Raw genomic sequence first — 17,996 nt, 5'->3', positions numbered from 1 at the left:
TGAAACGAAAACGGACGGAAACATGATTTATCGTTTTTGTTTCCCTCTATCTTGTCGGAATCGAAAACACCGGAAACGAATATGAAAACGGAAATCATCAGATATGAAAACAGAACGGATACGTAGAGGATACGTTGCGAAAACTTATATTTGCGATAACACAATGCGGCATAATACCTTGATTTGTAGACTGAAAGACACACATAAATAAAAAAAGACAAGATATATCACTTAACTTCGATAAGCGGTAATTCAACATAAAGTAACACACATAGTTAATTATACAAAGTGATTAGAGTTAGAGTAATTAGTGGACTTGATACGTGGCCAAGCCCATTTGCATATGTAAATGTAGGCCTACTAAATGCACGGGCCTCTCTAGGTTATATTTCCGGAAACTTTCCGTATTTATTTTTCCGGAATTTCCTCCCTCGTTTTCTTTTCCGCTTCCATTTATGATTTTGTCGTTTCCGTTTCTTTTCCTCCAAATGCCGCTTCCTTTTCCGTATTTGGCCCTCCATTTCCTTTTTCTTCGGAAACAGAAGAAAAGTTTCCCTTCCATTTTCAACCCTAGTACCACTAAGGTCTTCAGCTGAAATTGACTTGTGAGAATTTCTAATATTATGTCAAAACTCAAAAAATAGGTCGAGAAGTCGTATATGAAAGCATTATTCCTAGGCATCGTGCTTGTTATTGTTCCTAGCTAATCTCCTAATGTCTAATGGTACATTGGAACCGGTGATTCCAACCACTCAACGTTGCCTTTATAGCATCATCACGTACCACTCCACTGCCAGGTCTCGTTATAAAAGGCGCACACTAATTCGTGAACAATCACAAATACAAACACAGCAAGCCCTCGTACGCAATAGCAACTGAGCAGAGCACAAAATCCAAACCATTAGCCATGGAGCGCATCCCTATCTCCTACATTGCCATGGCCCTCTCGTTGGTGCTTCTCCTCCCTTCCTATGCAACGGCGTCGGTGCCAACCGGCATGATAGAGCGGGAAACCAAGCAGCAGATTCTGGCGAGCATTCCGCCGCATGGGCAGGAGAACCCCGTGCTGTTCCTGACATCGCCGTCTGGCAAGTACGCGGCGCACTTCATACGCAGCCAGACCGTGCCAGGCGCCGGTGGCCTCGGGGCGGACTTCTGCTATGTGGAAATTCTCGACGCCTCCGAGCCAGGCGCGGAGGGCCAGAGCGTGTGGGAGTCAGAGTGCTTGGCTGTGAGCACCATCAACACCTGCGCACTCGTGTTCTCGTGGAAAGGTTTGGAGGTGTTTGACGGGAGCAACTCAGTGTGGCACACACACGACACAGAGTCGGTTGACAACAACTTCCTCAGAACCCTGGAGCTGGTGGACGAGGGTGACATGCGCATCCTTGACAAGGGCGGTGAGCTGGCGTGGAAGGCCAGCGATGAGCCACGGGCGGCGCAGCACTGCGGCATGCCCGGCTCGCCAGGCCTGGTCTCGGCAACGGCGCCCTTCGCCCAGCCGATAGGACAGGGGAGTGGCAACCTGCCATTTGGACAGGATGTAGGAGGCAATGGAAACGGCAACGCCGGCGTTGCAGTGCTGCCACAAGATGCATCGTATGGTGATGTCTCTGGGCAGGGGCACGGCGTGGAAGACGTGGGGCAGTCGATTGGATTTGGCAGCCAACCGTTGGTGGACAGCAGCCCATACGACAGTGGTGCACTGAAGCATGGATGCAGCTTGCTTGGAACTGGACTTGCCTTGGGTGTCATTACCATGGCTCTCAGTTTCTGATTTCAGTATATACTTGCGCTCTCTCCGCGTGAGGGGTTTCGTGGTTTCTGAATTTGTTGTTATTATTTCTGGCGCAATAAGCCAGGGATGTGTTGTAAACTCGTGATCATGCGTGTTAATTTTCTGGGTGTGGGCATGCTTGTAGTATTACTGTGTTGTATCTGTAATTTCTTGTGATTGTTTAAGTTTGGTTGTAAGACTTGCTTGTCTCGATTCTATTGGGCTACCCTACTCAAACTGATGATTTCAGAATTTCACATGGATGTTTTTGGGATGTTGTGTACTCATTTCTACAGTAATGCCTGCAAGAGACTGTTAAAAGACCGGTAGGCCTTTTTGTGGATCAGTGATGCTTGAGATTGACCCCGGTGATAACCTGCTATCATAGATGGTTTGTCATTCAAGTCATGATGAACTGTTTGTGATAATGGAACATCAAATAAGGTTATTTACAACAAACCATGTGTGTTTATGTTCATATTCATAAAACAATTAGAATTTGTGGCATTTTAGAAATACTACATTATTTTTTGGGTAAGGGGGATTCCTATGCGAAACAACAAAATGGAAGTAAGAAAAGTAAGGTGAATTGTCAAACTCAAGCGGGTTTTGGTAAAATCATAATCTTACTCCACTTTTTTCATAGTAAGCTAGACGACGGTTGGATACAGAGATGGATGTTGTATTATATTGGATTTGGACATGGTGCCGAAATAGATTACCAACATATACCATATATGTATATAAATAAAATCTATTATATCAATAAAAACATGTGATTAAGGGCTCCGATGGTACGACACTACAAAAGGACGTGTGCACCAATATGTTACAAGAAGACATGCATGTACGAACAAATATATTTTCAATATATTAAAGCATGTTGATATACAAACTACATACCAAAATGTAAAATTAATATACTTCAAACAAAATATATACTGATTCAATGAGAAAGTATTTACCTAAACACATTATGGACACAGAACACCAGAAGTCTATAAATCTGTATCTCTTATAGAGCAAAATCTCACTATAATCACTTGCTATCTTAACATACAAGCTATCCACATCATCTCATTCTTCTATCCACTAGGTATCCATGTTATTGTCATCCCACTAATATTCATTAATTTTAATCTATATCTACATGTAACCTATCCACACCCTCCATTCTTTTAGACATACTGTTGTCCGCACCATCAAATTTTAGGCATCTAATACACAACCATTTCCCTTAAATTTAGCATATCGACTATTATGATCAATTGAATCTTAGACAATTTCATGTTGCATGCATGGTATACCATTTTGTTTACATGATAGAAATCTTGAAGAGACTCTCGCCGCAACACACGAGATATATATCCTTCTAGTTCCCCAATAAAACACTAACAAGGATCAACGCTATCATATAAACAAAGGCAATATCCGCATATGTCAAGTTAATATCTAAAATTCACTAATTGTTGTCATATTAATTTTGTAAAGCAATAACACTAATCTAGATAACTTAAAAAATACTATTTATGCTAGACAAGTACAAAAATTATTATAAGCTAGATAAATACAATAATAAATGTGAGATAGATAAATGAAGAATCGGAATGTTTTAGCAAAGCACATCTATAGTTTCTAACCTTTACTTAGATGCATAATTTAAAGATGTCATAGGAGAATCTGTATCTATAGAGTTATAAAATGAAATTAAAATATACAAATAAAAAACGAAACATCTATGAATCTCCACTCAACTGAAAGCGCAAAGATCACAAAAGCTCAAAAGGATAACGCACATAAAACCCCATAAACAACCATGGAAGAATTCTAACTAATCACAGATTGCACTAAGCTATTCAGATGGTTAAGCTAGTTGACTAAGATTTAACGAAATTGTGGTTGAATAAGAAGTGAAACCCTTAGAAAAAAATGAGCATATGATATTATTTCCTAGTCAAACTTGTTGCTGGAAAGTCCAAATTCTGACGCTGGCAGACTTTGTGCTGGTTTTTGCTATCCTAATCTCCCACTGATGCATTGGAGCTGGTGGCTTCAACCACCCAACCATGTCTTTGCACCGTCATCATGTACCACTCCATTGCTAAGTCTCACTATAAAACCGGTTCACCACTCCATGAAGAAGCACAGGCACAAATACTACAAATCCACACGTACGTAGCATCTGAGCGAAACACAAACCAGTAGCCATGGAGCTAATCACCTACATTGCCATATGTCTCTCGTTCTCCTTTCTCCTCCCTTCCTACGCCACAGCAACTACGCCAGCCGGCATGATAGAGCGGGAAACCAAGCAGCAGATTCTGGCAAGCATTCCGCCACATGGGCAGGAGAATCCCGTGCTGTTCCTGACGTCGCCTTCCGGCAAGTACGCGGCGCACTTCATACGCAGCCAGACCGTGCCGGGCGCCGGTGGCCTCGGGGCGGACTTCTGCTATGTGGAAATTCTCGACGCCTCCGAGCCAGGCGCCGAGGGCCAGAGCGTGTGGGAGTCAGAGTGCTTGGCTGTGAGCACCATCAACACCTGCGCACTCGTGTTCTCGTGGAATGGTTTGGAGGTGTTTGACGGGAGCAACTCAGTGTGGCACACACACGACACAGAGTCGGTTGACAACAACTTCCTCAGAACCCTGCAGCTTGTGGACGAGGGTGACATGCGCATCCTCGACAAGGGCGGCGAGCTGGCTTGGAAGGCCAGCGACGAGCCACGAGCAGCGCAGCACTGCGGGATGCCCGGCTCGCCTGGCCTGGTCTCAGCAACGGCGCCCTTCGCCCAGCCGATCGGTCAGGGGAGTGGAAACCTGCCATTTGGACAGGATGAAGGAGGCAATGGAAATGGCAACGCCGGCGCAGCACAGCCCGAGCTGCCGCTAGCACCGCTGCCACAGGCGGCAGCATACGGTGGTGTCGCTGGGCAGGGGCAGGGCGTGGAGGAGGTTGGGCAGACGATTGGATTTGGTAGCCAACCGTTGGTGGACAACAGCCCGTACGACAGTGGTGAACTGAAGCATGGATGCAGCTTGCTTGGAACTGGAGTTGCCTTGGGTCTCGGTGTTGCCATTGCCATGGCCCTCGGTTTCTGATTTTAGTACGTGTGCTCTTCCCGCCTGACGGCTTTGATGGTTTCTTGAAATTGTTCTTATTATTTCTGGCGCAATAAGCCAGCAGGGATGTATTGTGAACTCGTGATAAGGGTCGTGCCATTTCTAGGTGTGGGCATGCTACTAGGAATCTAGGATTAACGTATTGTACCTTAATATGTAATGTGTAATATTTTGTGATCGTTGAAGATAATGTTTTGTAAGACTCGATTATTTGGTTTCTATTGGGCTATTGCCTATTGCGTCACTTCTTCAGACTACAAGTGATAGTCATATAACTGGATGGTAACCCATTCCGATTTTTTCCGGAAACCCGAAGGCGAGGCCAGCGGCACCCACATAAATTTTGCCAAGGAGCAGGTATGATCCTTCTTCTCCCCCCCTCATGAAGCAAGATTTTGCATTTCTCTGTCATGTTATTTTTAACAAATTAAGCGACCACAAGTATGGTGAGGTGCTTACTAGCTAGTTTAGGTCATTACCCTTGCTCGCCGTCGCACACTTTGTACTCCTACTCTTGGATTTATGATAGGTGTGGATGTTAGTATCAAGAGAACTCTGAATTTTCTCTAATCGTCTGTCTGGGAAATTTTGCTAGTGGAGTTTAACTTGTAATCAAAAAATCTGTGGATGATCAAGAATGTTTGGAAACTATTGTAGTTGGAAGCGCTGTGGATATTGGTATCAATATAATTCTGAATATCTTCTGTAATCGTCTTGCTTGCTGGTTTGGTGATCAAGAAAGTTTTCTGAACTTGCTGTAATTTTCTTGGTTCTTGATCAAGAAAATCATGAACTCACTGTAATTTTCTTGCCTGCTGGTAAATAACAACTCAACCTTTACCAGTTTTCTTGTTCAGTAATCATGAAAATCTTCGACTTCTTTTAATTTTCTTTCTTGTTTGTAGCAATTATTTCAGAAAGATTTTGCGTTTTGGTATGCTTGATGGGAATCAGGATTTGACCTTCTTGATAAGTACTCCCTTTTTTGCAAGGTTCTTGATAAGTACTCCAGTTCATTGCATTTTACCAAGCGGTTACACGCATCATCGTCAGGAAAGTAATATTGAAGGACGCAGTTGCTTGCACTGAATTAATCAACACCCAGTCCTTATACTGAAACAGCTAGTTCTAATTATACTATTTGGATATGAAACTAGAGTGTCCGTTGTGAAGCACCCTTGTTTCAGTTGTTTGCATTGAACTCTGAATCCTGAATCAGCCGAGATTGCAATGCTTGTTTCTTATCTAACCCGACTGAAGGTTAGACTAGTTTAATTCCAACCTGGGATATTTAGCTAGCTTTCAACCCCCTTGTCTCCGTCCTTTGTAGTGACAAGAAGCCACAAATTGCAAATGTATTTTTACATTTTGTGTAATACGCAAGGGACCAATGGACTAATAATTTTATGCTGATGCAAGTGCCAGTTCTTAACAATAAAAATGGTGCTTTTTTATGTCTCTGAGAGCTGAAATAAGGTTTAGTTCATACAGGAAATGAGTGTCGGTATGTTTGTTCAATAGAGCTAACTGAATAACTAGTCAGGTTTCCTAGTACTGTATTCTGGCTGGCACTAAACTTTGTGTGATTTCAGTGCATGATCCGTTTTGTGTTTTAGGAAAAGGTTAGAGCATCAGATATTATAGCATTTTCCCGTTAAGGTGTCAAGTGGGATCCATCTAAATCTCACTTAGACTACCTCAGTTCATAAAAGGATATCTTAACTTTGTCAAAATTTGGGTGTATCTAGACTCATTTTAGGACCTGAATAAAGGCGGCGGTCCTAGGGCCTCTCTTGCGTGAAGAGGAGGACCTACCGGAGGCCTGGACTCGTGATCTGGCCGGAGGGTTGAGTTCCGGAAGGCTCCGCCGGCGAATGTAACAGTGCTTTGCCTGGAGTTTGTTGGATCGGAGGTATTCGGTCGTGCGCACCCATGCGTTTATTCCGACCGTTTGGTTCTGGAGGGAGCGGCGCGAAGCTCTTTTTTTGTGTTGACATCAAGTGACTATGGATCCATGATGAAAGTCGGAAGAAGAGAATTTCTTGAAGGCTGGAGGGGAGGACTAGCTAAGGGAGGTTCAATTCTCCGCGCTGTTGAGGGGCTTGCTTGGTGTCCCGGCTTCACAGCAGCGGTTTGGAAGTGGGGGCGGCAACACAGGTGAAGCGCAGAGTCCTACCTTTCAGGGTGAAAACCCAAGGTCTGACCGTAATGCTTGGTTGTGCACAGCGGTGACCTTGGTGGAGGCATTGTTTTGAGAGCGGGGACTATCTTCAGGGTGAAAACCTAAGATCTTTGATCAGGCGACGACGGTGTTTGAGCACTGTTCCCTTCTTGAAGGCGTCGTTTTTGGGAGAGTCTGTAATTCAAGTGTTGTCATGGTGGTGGATGTATTGCTGTTGTTAGCCCGAGATACTATAGCGGGACTTTTGTTTCTTAGTTTTCTTTTCCTTTTTTTGGCTGTGTGCATCCGTAGTGCCATTAGGGTGGTGCGTTGTTGCAGAGGCTGGGTGTAATTGGTATCTTCTTGATATTAATATATTCCCTTTATCGAAAAATTTGTCCAAAGTTCAGACATCCTTTTATGGATGGATGGAGTAGTTCATTTTAACTTTTCTACTGCAAATTCTGGGGCCAAAATTTGCACTAGAAATGCATAATTTAAAGATGCCAAATAGAGAATCTGTAACTACATAGTTATAAACCAAAATGAAACATAGAAATAAAAAAAAAATCTTTGATTCTCCACTCAGCTGAAAGCACAAAGACCACAAAAGCTCAATATGATAGCACACATAAAAATCCATAAGCCACCATGGAAGAATCCCAACTAATCACAGATGGCATTAAGCTATTCAGATGGTTAAGCTAGTTGCTAAGATTTTACGAAATTTTGGTCAACTAAGAAGTGAAGCCCTTTGAAATGGAGTTCTTTTGTGGTACCTTCAAATAAATAACAGCCGTTAATTTTCGTTTATCTAATGGTCCAGATAGTTTCATACCACAGGTCAAAACTTGAGAGGTATGTTACATACCTCTCAGAATTTTCGCACCTCAGTAGAAAAAACAGTAGATAGGCCGGCCCAGTAGACGAGCCCAGTCCAGTAGACTAGTCCAGCCCCATGAGCTGCCGACCACAGCGGGTGGGGATTCCTCTTCGTTCTTCCGTGACCTTTGCTGAGAGAGGTTCCGCCGGCGCCGCCGCTCTGTCCATTCCCCGACTCCGGCGCCACAGCCCCAGATGGAGAGGAACACGACGGTGGACAGCGACTCCTCGGACGTCTTCCTCACCTCCCCGTCCCCATCCCCGACTACGCCGTCTGCGCCGCAGTCGACGTCTTGGTCGTCCTCGCCATGGACGTGACCGACTTCTACTGCACCCTGTCGTTTACCGGGGGATCCGGGGTCACCTCGACAACAAGGAAGGCGCGGGCCACGGCCGGCGCCCTTCCCACCTCGTGCTACAGAGATCGACCCGTGGCGACCGAGCCGACGGACGGGGGCGAGCGTTCTGAGGGAAGGGGAGGCCATAGCTCAACGGGTGCTCATATTGTCCTCTAGGGAGGAGCAAGGCTGCTCAACGGTGGCTCCCGACGACGGCCACCGCGGCGCCATGTTCAACGCATTAGCATGCCGGCGAGGTGCTTCCGGCCACCAGGACGCGTCGGCAGCGACGCGAGATGGCGTCCAGCGCAACGCCTGGGCTACCTCCTGCACGTCTCCCGCCACAGCGAACACCATACAGGTAATGAATCTTTCTCTGAATATCCTCTTCTATCTCGCGTGAGCTGAGACGGGGGGAGTGAGATTCTAGGCTACATTCAGCAATAGTTCAGTTTGACAGACTGTTCCTGCCAATTCCTTTGTGTCAAGCATGAAAGAACAGCGACTGTTCCTGCCATGTTGCCTTCTTGCGCTCAACTATTTATTCCTATGTTTATGTTTATACTCGATAATTTGTGAGGTAAATCCATTGTATAGAAGAAAAAAATCATGCTTAGTGCCTCTGTTTTCCGCAATTTGTGTGACCGGAATTTCTGAAGTCTTATGTGATCTTTCAATTTCGGAATTTATGTGATGTATGCATTTTTACTCTATCATGCGTGTACAGTTACACACCCCTTACTGAAGTTATCATGTTTTATGGATTATCAACCTTTGAGGCAACTACAGTTGAACAGTGTTGCCCTATTTGAAGGTTTTCTTCTAGCTTTCAATCTATGTTAGATTTTTCTCAATTAGTCAATCATCTGAAAAACAATGCTTATGCTTATTATAAAGAGGAAGAGTGAATCATTTGCACAGCTTACTCGGATCTAGCTAAATTTGGCCAGTACCAAGACCACCACTAGAGGGCAAACGGAAAAAGAAATCCTTCTCCCTCCCGAACCAGCTCTCTCCTCAGCCTCTCCAGATCCCGGCCGCCAGGCCCCTCCCCTCTCCTCTCCGGCTCTGCCGGCGTTGAGATTGGGTGAGGGACCCTCCCTGTGTATAGCAGTAGCTTAGATCTAAGGCTAGTAGTTTTTTAGGTCCCTAGTGGCGTCTGGCTTTTTGCCGATGTGGAGCTTGGCGATGGGTTCTGTGGGCCGAATCCATGGCTATCTGGTGGTTCTTGCTCTCGTCATGGTGCTCCCTTGGTCGGAGCCGGAAGTGGCGGGGAGGAGAGGCGCTGGAAGCTCCATTAATAAGGCCCTTTTCTGCGGATCGCTCGCTCAAGTCTTCTCTGCGACTTCTGGCCGCCATGGAGGTGGAAGAAGTTGTGGAGTGATGTGGTTGAGAGGTCAAGGGGATGCTCGTGGTGCTGCATCCGGGAGTTCATTCTCGGCGGCGCTTTCGCTGTCGACTTCTATGGCTGAAGGGCGGCCACTCCCCCCTTGGAAGCTGGCTTATGCAGGTCAGCGCAACATCTTCTTCTACCTCCAGGCTTTGCCAAATTGGAGGCCCTACAAATCCAGTGTGGTTGGCTCCCGCTGCTGCGACCCAAGTGGCCTCGTCCCCGGCGTCACTGCAGTTGACCATCGCTGGAAGCTTTGTGAGCTCGGTGGACATGGAGCTGGACCGGATTGCTTTTTGCTATTTAGATCTGAGGTCCTTTGTGCCAAATGCCAGGGCTTGGTTGTAATTTTATTTCTTTTTAAGGTCCTGAGTGTATGTTGTAATTTCACCGCTCAATAAAAAAAAAAAATTTGCACAGCTTGGGTATGATTAGTCATGAAGAAACATGACATGAGAACGATTGTATTTCTGGTTGCAAGTGCAACTTCGATTTTTGTACTATTCCTCTTCAGACCTGAATAAGAAGAGTAGGTCATCAAATACTACAGACGAGTATACAGTAGTAGGTGAACTACCAAATAATTCAAAGTCCACACATCTTTCTTTTAGATTGGAGCGCGGTGCGTAAACCATCAGCCAAGGACAAGCTTACCAATGGCAAGGCTGATTCCCTCCAAAACCAGGAGTATGTCCTTGCTTATGAAGACAAGGACGGCGGCTGGATGCTTGTTGGTGACCTTCAGTGGGAGTAAGTTCCTTTGATTGTTACATGTAAATCTGTCCACCAGTTCAAGGCTTAATTCCAGAATATGTTGTACGATCTTCCCTTGTCAGTACTATTTTTGCATGTGTATTAGATACAAATCTCGTTCAACTGAATCTTCATTTGTTGTTGCTTCTATGTCTCTGAATTCTAGAGTACGAGGGCCAGGTTTCGCTATATTAACATTCCGGATTATGCAGCCCCTTGCAATCATTTGAGGCAATCTCACATGGATGTTCACTAGGCTACAAGCACTGGATAGCAAACTTACATTTCCTCATATGCCGGTAATAACGAAATTTTAGTTACATTAGGATTTATAACTTATGAGTCTTATGTTTTGGTGAAATATATTAAAATGTTTTTCAATAATTTTTCTGAATTGATTACTATGTCATATTGCTGTAGCTTTCATTCACCTATAGGTTATGAACTGAATAAGTGATAGTTCCAGTAATTCCTGACCTCAATATTTTTCATTGCAGTTTGTTTACATGCCGGAAACTGAAAATCATGATGGATGACACCGATTTCTACCCTGATGATGACAAAGACCTGAGCCGCAAGCATAAGTTTAAGACTTGGCGTAGCAAGATCGACGGCACAGGTTCCGGTCTTTATGGCGAGGCTGATTGTAATTTCATATGATCATGCTCTCCGGTGTTTAGTTTACGATGTTTCGAACTGGAGTTTGGTACTACAAGTATATTTACAAACGTTTAGTGCTCTTGCAACAGTTGAGACATACTCATAGCATTTGTATGGAATTGTGGAAGTACTCATGATTAACATACACAAGCCAGATTTGGTAAAGGAAAATGCCTCACTGGTTAATGGAGAATGGGTCAATTCAGTTTACCCAAAAAGGCTAGAGGTTTCTTTTCCAATTCTGAATGGTTCATTTCCTCCATCAAAAAGCCATTTAATTTGCTCCTGCTCCCTATCTATACTGGCGTATGTCATAAAATTGACACTGAACACATATGTAACTGACATTTCAGAACAAGCAAATAAGCAAATGTGTTTCATGTTTCAGAGCTAAGCCTAAAACCTTATCAGAACATCGCCACATCCATGTACCAGAATCATCACACGTTGGGAAGAGAACCACCTTCGGAAGACGACACAGCAGCACCTTTTGCTTCAAATCACATACCACCTGGTATATGTTTAAACAAAAGAAACAGTAAATAATACATATCGTATACCAGAAATAATATTGGCGGAAAAATATAGATACAATGAAGATAACATTTGGTGTTCATTACATGCAGCACACAATTTATTATTATGGTACAGTTACCTTAGTCCGCGGGTCTGAATCTCTCATGGAACGCCTTAGGCCTCTTCTTAGATGGAGCACCTTTTGGCTTTATCGGAATTGGATCGAGAACTTTCCCAGTAAAAGCTTGGTTTGCCCCTGAAAAATATGCAGGCAACGGACCAAATGTTCTGGAAGCAGTATTGACATCATTCTCGCCAGCCTCAGCATTCTCGTCATTCTCGTCGTCATCCAACGAAATAGTGTTAAAAAATTCCATCACTCTATGTGATTCCTGGATGCTCAATGAAGCTTTGAATAGAAATGTATTCGCCTTGTTTCGGAGTGCTGTCAAAGATTAGGACTCCGCCAAATGCATCGTAGTCCAACCGAGACTGTGCATCTGCCCAGAAAATGTTTGTCAGATGCCCTTCACTGTCAGTGTCATGTCTGTAGAAAAAGTCTGCATCCATGTCTTTCTGTGACGCCATATAGTTCAGCATGTATTCAGCATCTCTACCTTCAATCTTTTTCTTCTTGTACTCCGCGACAAAGTTATACAAATCTCGGATATAAACCCAACCTTGTCGGGACCACCGGCCTGATGTTCCATTACGTCCATTATCTTGTGTGTGCGGAGGCCACCAATCCCATACCCAACTACATCGGCCTTCTGGCCGTCTGTCATCCGGCGGTGAGAGAACAGGTAAGCAGACTGGCCTTCCTTAGCAAGTGGATGGTTATGCTTGTCCTCAAAATTCTTCACGAACCATTCCCCGGTAGCCGCACTCAGCTCAATCTCTAAACGAGCTCGGCATCCACAACGAGTAAGAGCCTTTGGAGTTCTTTTTGGTTCAGGCTTTTCGAAGTTCGCCAATGTACGGTATCCTTCTTTAAAGCATGTGTAAAGCCGCCTGAACCGAGTGTGTGTGCCTGGCAAGTATTTCACCTCCTCCTTCCTAATACTGAACCCTTTGACCTTTGCGTACTCATTATAGAACTCATATCCTTCATCCTCACTTCTGAAGGTCTTGCTAACCAAGAGGCGATACTCTTCACTCTCCTCGTCGCCAGGGCCTTGACCATCCATGTCTGAAAACCACAACATGTTACTAGTCTAATAAAATGGATATGTTGTTTCAAGTGATAGGTCAAGCAACTCTCATACATTCAGCAGCCATGACAATTCATAATATGCAGATATGAAACAAACAAAGTAGTTCCCTAGAATTACATAACACTTCAGACCTCAGCACATAGCAGATACCTGGGAATCGAAGAATGCACGGCGTTTTGTTAACATGCTATTTTCCACAACTTTCAGCTGTATGTACCACATTCATGCGTGTTATTTTTTAGGTACAGACAAAGCATGTACTATCTAAATCGAAGTGGTCAAAAGGCCATCTCCAGAATATATATTTTGGGATATATGCACCATCTCCAAAATATATATGCACCATTCAAAACAGCCTTTGGAGTTCTTTTTGGTTCAAAAGACCATCTCCACAATATATGCACCATTAAGCTGGCCCATGACCAAAAGCAAAGGATGTCTCTGACCAAAAGCAAAGGATGTCTCTGACCAAAAGCAAAGGATGTCCATAAACAACTACTCCAAACAGTAGGAAAATATTTAGAGAACACATTAAACAAAACTAGCAAATGAACCTATACATATTAGAATAAATACATATATTGATCATCTCCACAATATATGGATTTTAGAATATAAACATCCATATTCTATAGATCAATAAAACCATATCCAGAATATATATACACTATTCATCTGGTCCATGACCAAAAGCACGGGATGTCTAAATACTATTTCAGTCATAAAAATCATGGTTACTGGGAATCAAAATTTGTAACTCTTCTGAGTCTCTATTTTTGGCACTATAACTGAAAATACTGGTTTTAGAATAACATAAAGTTAACATACTCTATACTGTATATATGAAAGTTTCAGTTTAGACATCCTGATGCTTAAATAGCAGTATCTTATTTTGATTGCACGACTCAAGGACTCAAGGTTCTCTTTCTAGAATTGAGGCCTTGATACAGTTAGAGACTAGGATGCTATAATTTCTCATTTTGATTGAATAACTGAAGGTTCTCTTTCCATTGTCACCAACATTCTATGTAAACACTAAAACTGCGAACATTTCTGCTGATCCTGTCATGCAAATTCATTGAAGATCGATGTGCACGGGACAATTGTGTTGTCGAGCTAAAAAAAGAAAAGAAATGATAATTAACCACACATAAAGTATTCTTCTGATTTTGCAGAGGAGAATTATCATATTTAATTTCTTCATGTGATACACTGAAAACAACTTAACAAATCTAATAACAGTATACGTCATTTCTGCTAATTTGGTCATGCACTTGAATTAAGATATGCAAGGGACTTCTTATTTCCTGTAACAATAGTAGTAGCACTGTAGCCCACTTCGCCCATTCTATGTCTGCTGCCTAGCCATGACTAGTTACTGAATTCCGGCAATTTTGTCCTATGGTGACTTGACTCAACGATTTCATATCTCTGCAAGTCATTTGTGTACCATTCTCTCTAAAAGATGCAATTAAGAGCCTAGTTACAAACCTAGAAATAGGCCAATACCCACGTCCCACGACATACTCATAGCTCAAATACCGACATGGCCTGCATCCACAATACCGTGTCCAGTGTCGCTGCGTATCAGCGGATGCTGGCCATGGCATTCAAACCTTCCAGATGCACCAAGTGGCAAGACAACACCATGCCTATTTTTCAGTTCGCTCGATGGGATGGTGAGAAATACGGTACCTAGAGTCGGCGTCCTTCGATGTTGCGGCGGCGTGGACCTGGTGCCGGTGATGCAGAACGGGGACGATCCGCTGGCGGCGGCGGTTGCCCTCGATGCAGGACGATGGGGAGTCGATGGCGGCGGCGGCTGTCGCCCTCGATGAAGGAGGACGGGGTGTCGATGGTGGCGGTGGTCGCGCTCCACGCAGGACTACGGGCTGTCGAGGGTGTCGACGGCAGCGGCGGCGGCGGTCGCCCTCCGCGAAGGATGACCGGATGTGTACGCGATGGCGGCGGCAGTCGCGCTCCAGGACGACGGGATGTGAATGTTTTTTTTTCGTTTGTGTCTCGTGCTGGGCCAATTGTTGGGCCGCTCTCAATACAACTAATTTTAATTTTTTTCCCATCGTCTCCGTCTTGATGGGCTGTCGGGCCGTTTAATCTTGACCGTTGCCTAATCATACCTCTCTCATTCTCAGGTGTGGTAAAAGATACTGTAAAAGAAGCCTTGAAATGAGCATAGGATATTATTTCCTGGTCAAACTTGCAGCTGGAAAGTCCAGATTCTGACGCTGGCAGACTTTGTGGTCGTTTGCTTTCCTATTTTCCCACTGATCCATTGGAGCCGGTGCTTTCAACCACTCAACCATGCCTTTCCAGTTTGCACCGTCATCATCATGTACCACTCCATTGCTAAGTCTCACTATAAAACTGACACACCACCCCATGCACAAGCACAAATACTACAAAGCCACACGTACGTATAGCATCTGAGCGAAACACAAACTAGTAGCAATGGAGCTAATCACCTACATTGCCATGTGCCTCTCGTTCACCTTTCTCCTCCCATCCTACGCCACAGCGATGGCGCCAACCGGCATCGTAGAGCGGGAAATCAAGCAGCAGATTCTGGCGAGCATCCCACCGCACTGGGAGGAGAACCCTGTGCTGTTCCTGACGTCACCGTCCGGCAAGTACGCGGCGTACTTCTTGCGCAGCCAGACCGCACCGGGCGCTGGCGGACTCGGAGCTGACTTCTGCTACGTGGAGATCCTCGACACCACGGGCGCAGAGGGGCAGAGCGTGTGGGAGTCGGAGTGCCTGGCGATCAGCACCGTGAACACCTGCGCGCTCGTGTTCTCGTGGAAAGGGCTGGAGGTGTTCGACGGCAGCAACTCTGTGTGGCACACCCATGACACGGAGTCAGTTGACAACAACTTCCTCAGAACCCTCCAGCTTGTGGACGAGGGTGACATGCGCATCCTCGACAAGGGTGGTGAGATGGCCTGGAAGGCCAGCGACGAGCCACGCGCGGGTCAACACTGTGGATTGCCCGGCTCACCTGGCCTGGCCCCGGCAATGCCGCCGTTCGCTGATCCAATCGGGCAGGGGAGCGGCAAGTTGCCCTTCGGACAGGAAGGAGGCAATGGCAACAGCTACGGCGCCTATAATGGAGCCGCACAGGCCGAGCTGCCCCTCGCGCCACTGCCACAAGCGGCAGGGCTCAGTGGAGAGCAAGGCGTGGAGAGCGTGGGAGAGCCACTGGTGGACAACAGCCCCTACGACAGCGGTGCAACAGGTGATCGATGCAGCTTGCTTGGGATTGGAGTGGTTTTGGGTCTGAACGTGGCAATTGCCATTGCCATGGGCCTCGGTCTCTGAATTTGGTACTTTTGCTTCATGCTTTGATATTGGTGGTTTCTTGGATTTTTTTCATTAGTTCTGGCGCAATAAGCCAGGGGATGTGTTGCAGACGTGTTGGGGCTTTGTTTGGTGATTTTTCCTGTTTCATATTGTATCGTTTTATTTAATATACTCTTATATAAAATTGTTTCACGGTTATCTATTTCTGTTGGGAAAAAAATTGCCATCCGTGTTATGTTTTTACCAAACCTTGTTGAGTTTATTTACGACTAGCTTTCATACAGTTTCTCCTCCGCAAAAAAAAAACTTTCATATAGTTTTTGTCAATCTTTAGTAGTCTCTCCATGAATAAGTTCCATGCCATAACTCTGCTGCATTGAGTTCGTGAGGAAAAGAAACAAGTAAGAGTTTAGCCACTTGAGCTGTAGATGAATAGTGCAGATCAAAATGCAGCTATCATGCAAGTATGTTTCACTTGATTTGTCAGGGATTGCTAGACAGATAAGGATTAGCAAATATACTCATCTCTGATTTCACATGAGCAACAGAGACATAACTACGTCTAGTTTTACCCAAAATATAGGTGCATACGTAATGAATTTACCATCTAGGAGTTCTTACCAGGTGAAACTTGTGGGGTAGAGGATTGACGCATAGTGACATTCACACAGATGACTGAAACTTTCTTTTGTAGTCGGGCCATCTGTTCATTCTTCTCATCAGATAGTCCGGAATACCACTCATGTCCACTTTAGTTTTTGCGTCTCACGTTATTTACTTCAGGTCGATGATCACTCCTTGCAAAGCTTGCTGCCGTACATGTCACACCTGGCATAGAAGAGGAAATAAAACTCAGAAATCATGATTAGATGGTTCATAAATAGAAGGAATTAGAAATGGCAATAACAGCTAACAACATACAATGTACATACTCCAGGTACATGGTAACAATACTGAAGATGACAAATAGAATAGATTACCAAAATGGCATGAACAGAGCAAACAACCGGTAGTTGAAAAGGGCAGAGCTATGATTCGGCTACAAAATAATTACATCCTACACAAGAAAATCGATGACCTAAGAGCATTCTCCAAAAAATCCTGTGACCTAAGAGCATCCCCAAAAAAAGGCTAAAAGGTGGATCCGTTCAGTCGAGGTGACACCCCTGAAGTTTTGAAATATGGTCAAGAAGATCTTCGTGAAGGGAAATAAGATCTCCCATTTCTTCGGTGGAAACAGGAACCCTTCTGCTAGTTTTCCATTTCCATCACATTGATGTTTTTTGAAAATAAAACCTATTACCAAGTCAGAAACGCTTGTCATTTACTCAAGTATGTTTCTTTCATGCATCAAGTTTCCCCAAAATCATTTGATGTTTCCAGGGACAAACACAAATGCTTCTTCTGGCCCAGAGTTTAATATACATTGGTACTGATCATGAGTCAACTACTACACAATATTGGCTTCACCGTTCAGAGTTATCAAACACGTGCAAAACATATTGTGTTTGATAGACAAATCTAAGGAAGAAAAAAAAGGAAAATTTGGGTCTATGCTCAACGGAAAAAAATTATCAAGAGCAAAGGTCTATCTTTTTTATCAGAGGTTGAATCGATCATCAGAAGAAGAATTAGGCCAAAAATAAGGATACATTCTGGGAAAATGACACTTCCATTGAAGAGAAGCAAATGAAATGCTACAGGAATATCGATCGAGTCATCTGTTCCTTTACCCAAGAAAAGGTATTTTTATTTTCCATGTCCAATCACGGATCCCTGAATTTCTACAATTTTATGTGATTGGTTTAGTAGGTGTTTTTTTTTACGGTTCATATTCTGGATTGGGCTCATCTCTATAGTAATTG

General features: G+C 44.3%; 4 protein-coding genes and 1 long non-coding RNA gene across 7 annotated transcripts; 4 read left to right on the top strand and 1 right to left on the bottom strand.

The window, feature by feature from the left end:
* Nucleotides 1–852: 852 nt before the first annotated feature.
* LOC127296390 (uncharacterized) lies at nt 853–2,034 on the top strand. Its single transcript, XM_051326451.2, has one exon. The coding sequence runs from the start codon at nt 908–910 to the stop codon at nt 1,775–1,777; it is 870 nt and encodes a 289-aa protein (XP_051182411.1). The 5' UTR covers nt 853–907; the 3' UTR covers nt 1,778–2,034.
* Nucleotides 2,035–3,932: 1,898 nt separating this feature from the next.
* Nucleotides 3,933–5,100, top strand: LOC127296389 (uncharacterized). The gene has a single exon (XM_051326450.2). It carries the CDS (start codon nt 3,985–3,987, stop codon nt 4,876–4,878), a length of 894 nt encoding a protein of 297 aa, XP_051182410.1. The 5' UTR covers nt 3,933–3,984; the 3' UTR covers nt 4,879–5,100.
* A 2,949-nt stretch (nt 5,101–8,049) lies between these two features.
* On the top strand, nt 8,050–11,275 carry LOC127296392 (uncharacterized). Of its 2 annotated transcripts, XM_051326453.1 has the most exons (4): nt 8,050–8,641; nt 10,282–10,420; nt 10,636–10,722; nt 10,921–11,275. In XM_051326453.1, the coding sequence occupies exons 1-4, from the start codon at nt 8,527–8,529 to the stop codon at nt 11,081–11,083; spliced, it is 504 nt and encodes a 167-aa protein (XP_051182413.1). In that variant the 5' UTR covers nt 8,050–8,526; the 3' UTR covers nt 11,084–11,275. The 2 variants fall into 2 exon arrangements, with proteins under 2 accessions (XP_051182413.1, XP_051182414.1); XM_051326454.2 differs by lacking the exon at nt 10,636–10,722 and having other exon boundaries at nt 10,921–11,274.
* Nucleotides 11,276–11,400: 125 nt separating this feature from the next.
* LOC127296393 (uncharacterized) lies at nt 11,401–14,811 on the bottom strand. Of its 2 annotated transcripts, none has more exons than XR_011743874.1 (3): nt 14,509–14,811; nt 11,739–12,788; nt 11,401–11,594 (listed from the first exon to the last, which is right to left on the bottom strand). It is a non-coding gene; the product is annotated as an uncharacterized lncRNA (long non-coding RNA). The 2 variants fall into 2 exon arrangements; XR_011743875.1 differs by having other exon boundaries at nt 11,739–12,773.
* Nucleotides 14,812–15,243: 432 nt separating this feature from the next.
* On the top strand, nt 15,244–16,329 carry LOC127296391 (uncharacterized). The gene has a single exon (XM_051326452.2). It carries the CDS (start codon nt 15,283–15,285, stop codon nt 16,147–16,149), a length of 867 nt encoding a protein of 288 aa, XP_051182412.1. The 5' UTR covers nt 15,244–15,282; the 3' UTR covers nt 16,150–16,329.
* The last annotated feature ends 1,667 nt before the right edge of the window (nt 16,330–17,996 follow it).

Source organism: Lolium perenne, chromosome 4 (assembly GCF_019359855.2).
Source record: "Lolium perenne isolate Kyuss_39 chromosome 4, Kyuss_2.0, whole genome shotgun sequence".
Classification (NCBI taxonomy): Eukaryota; Viridiplantae; Streptophyta; class Magnoliopsida; order Poales; family Poaceae; genus Lolium; species Lolium perenne.
Note: the sequence above shows the minus strand (reverse complement) of the source record. Positions and strands in the feature narration are given on the sequence as shown.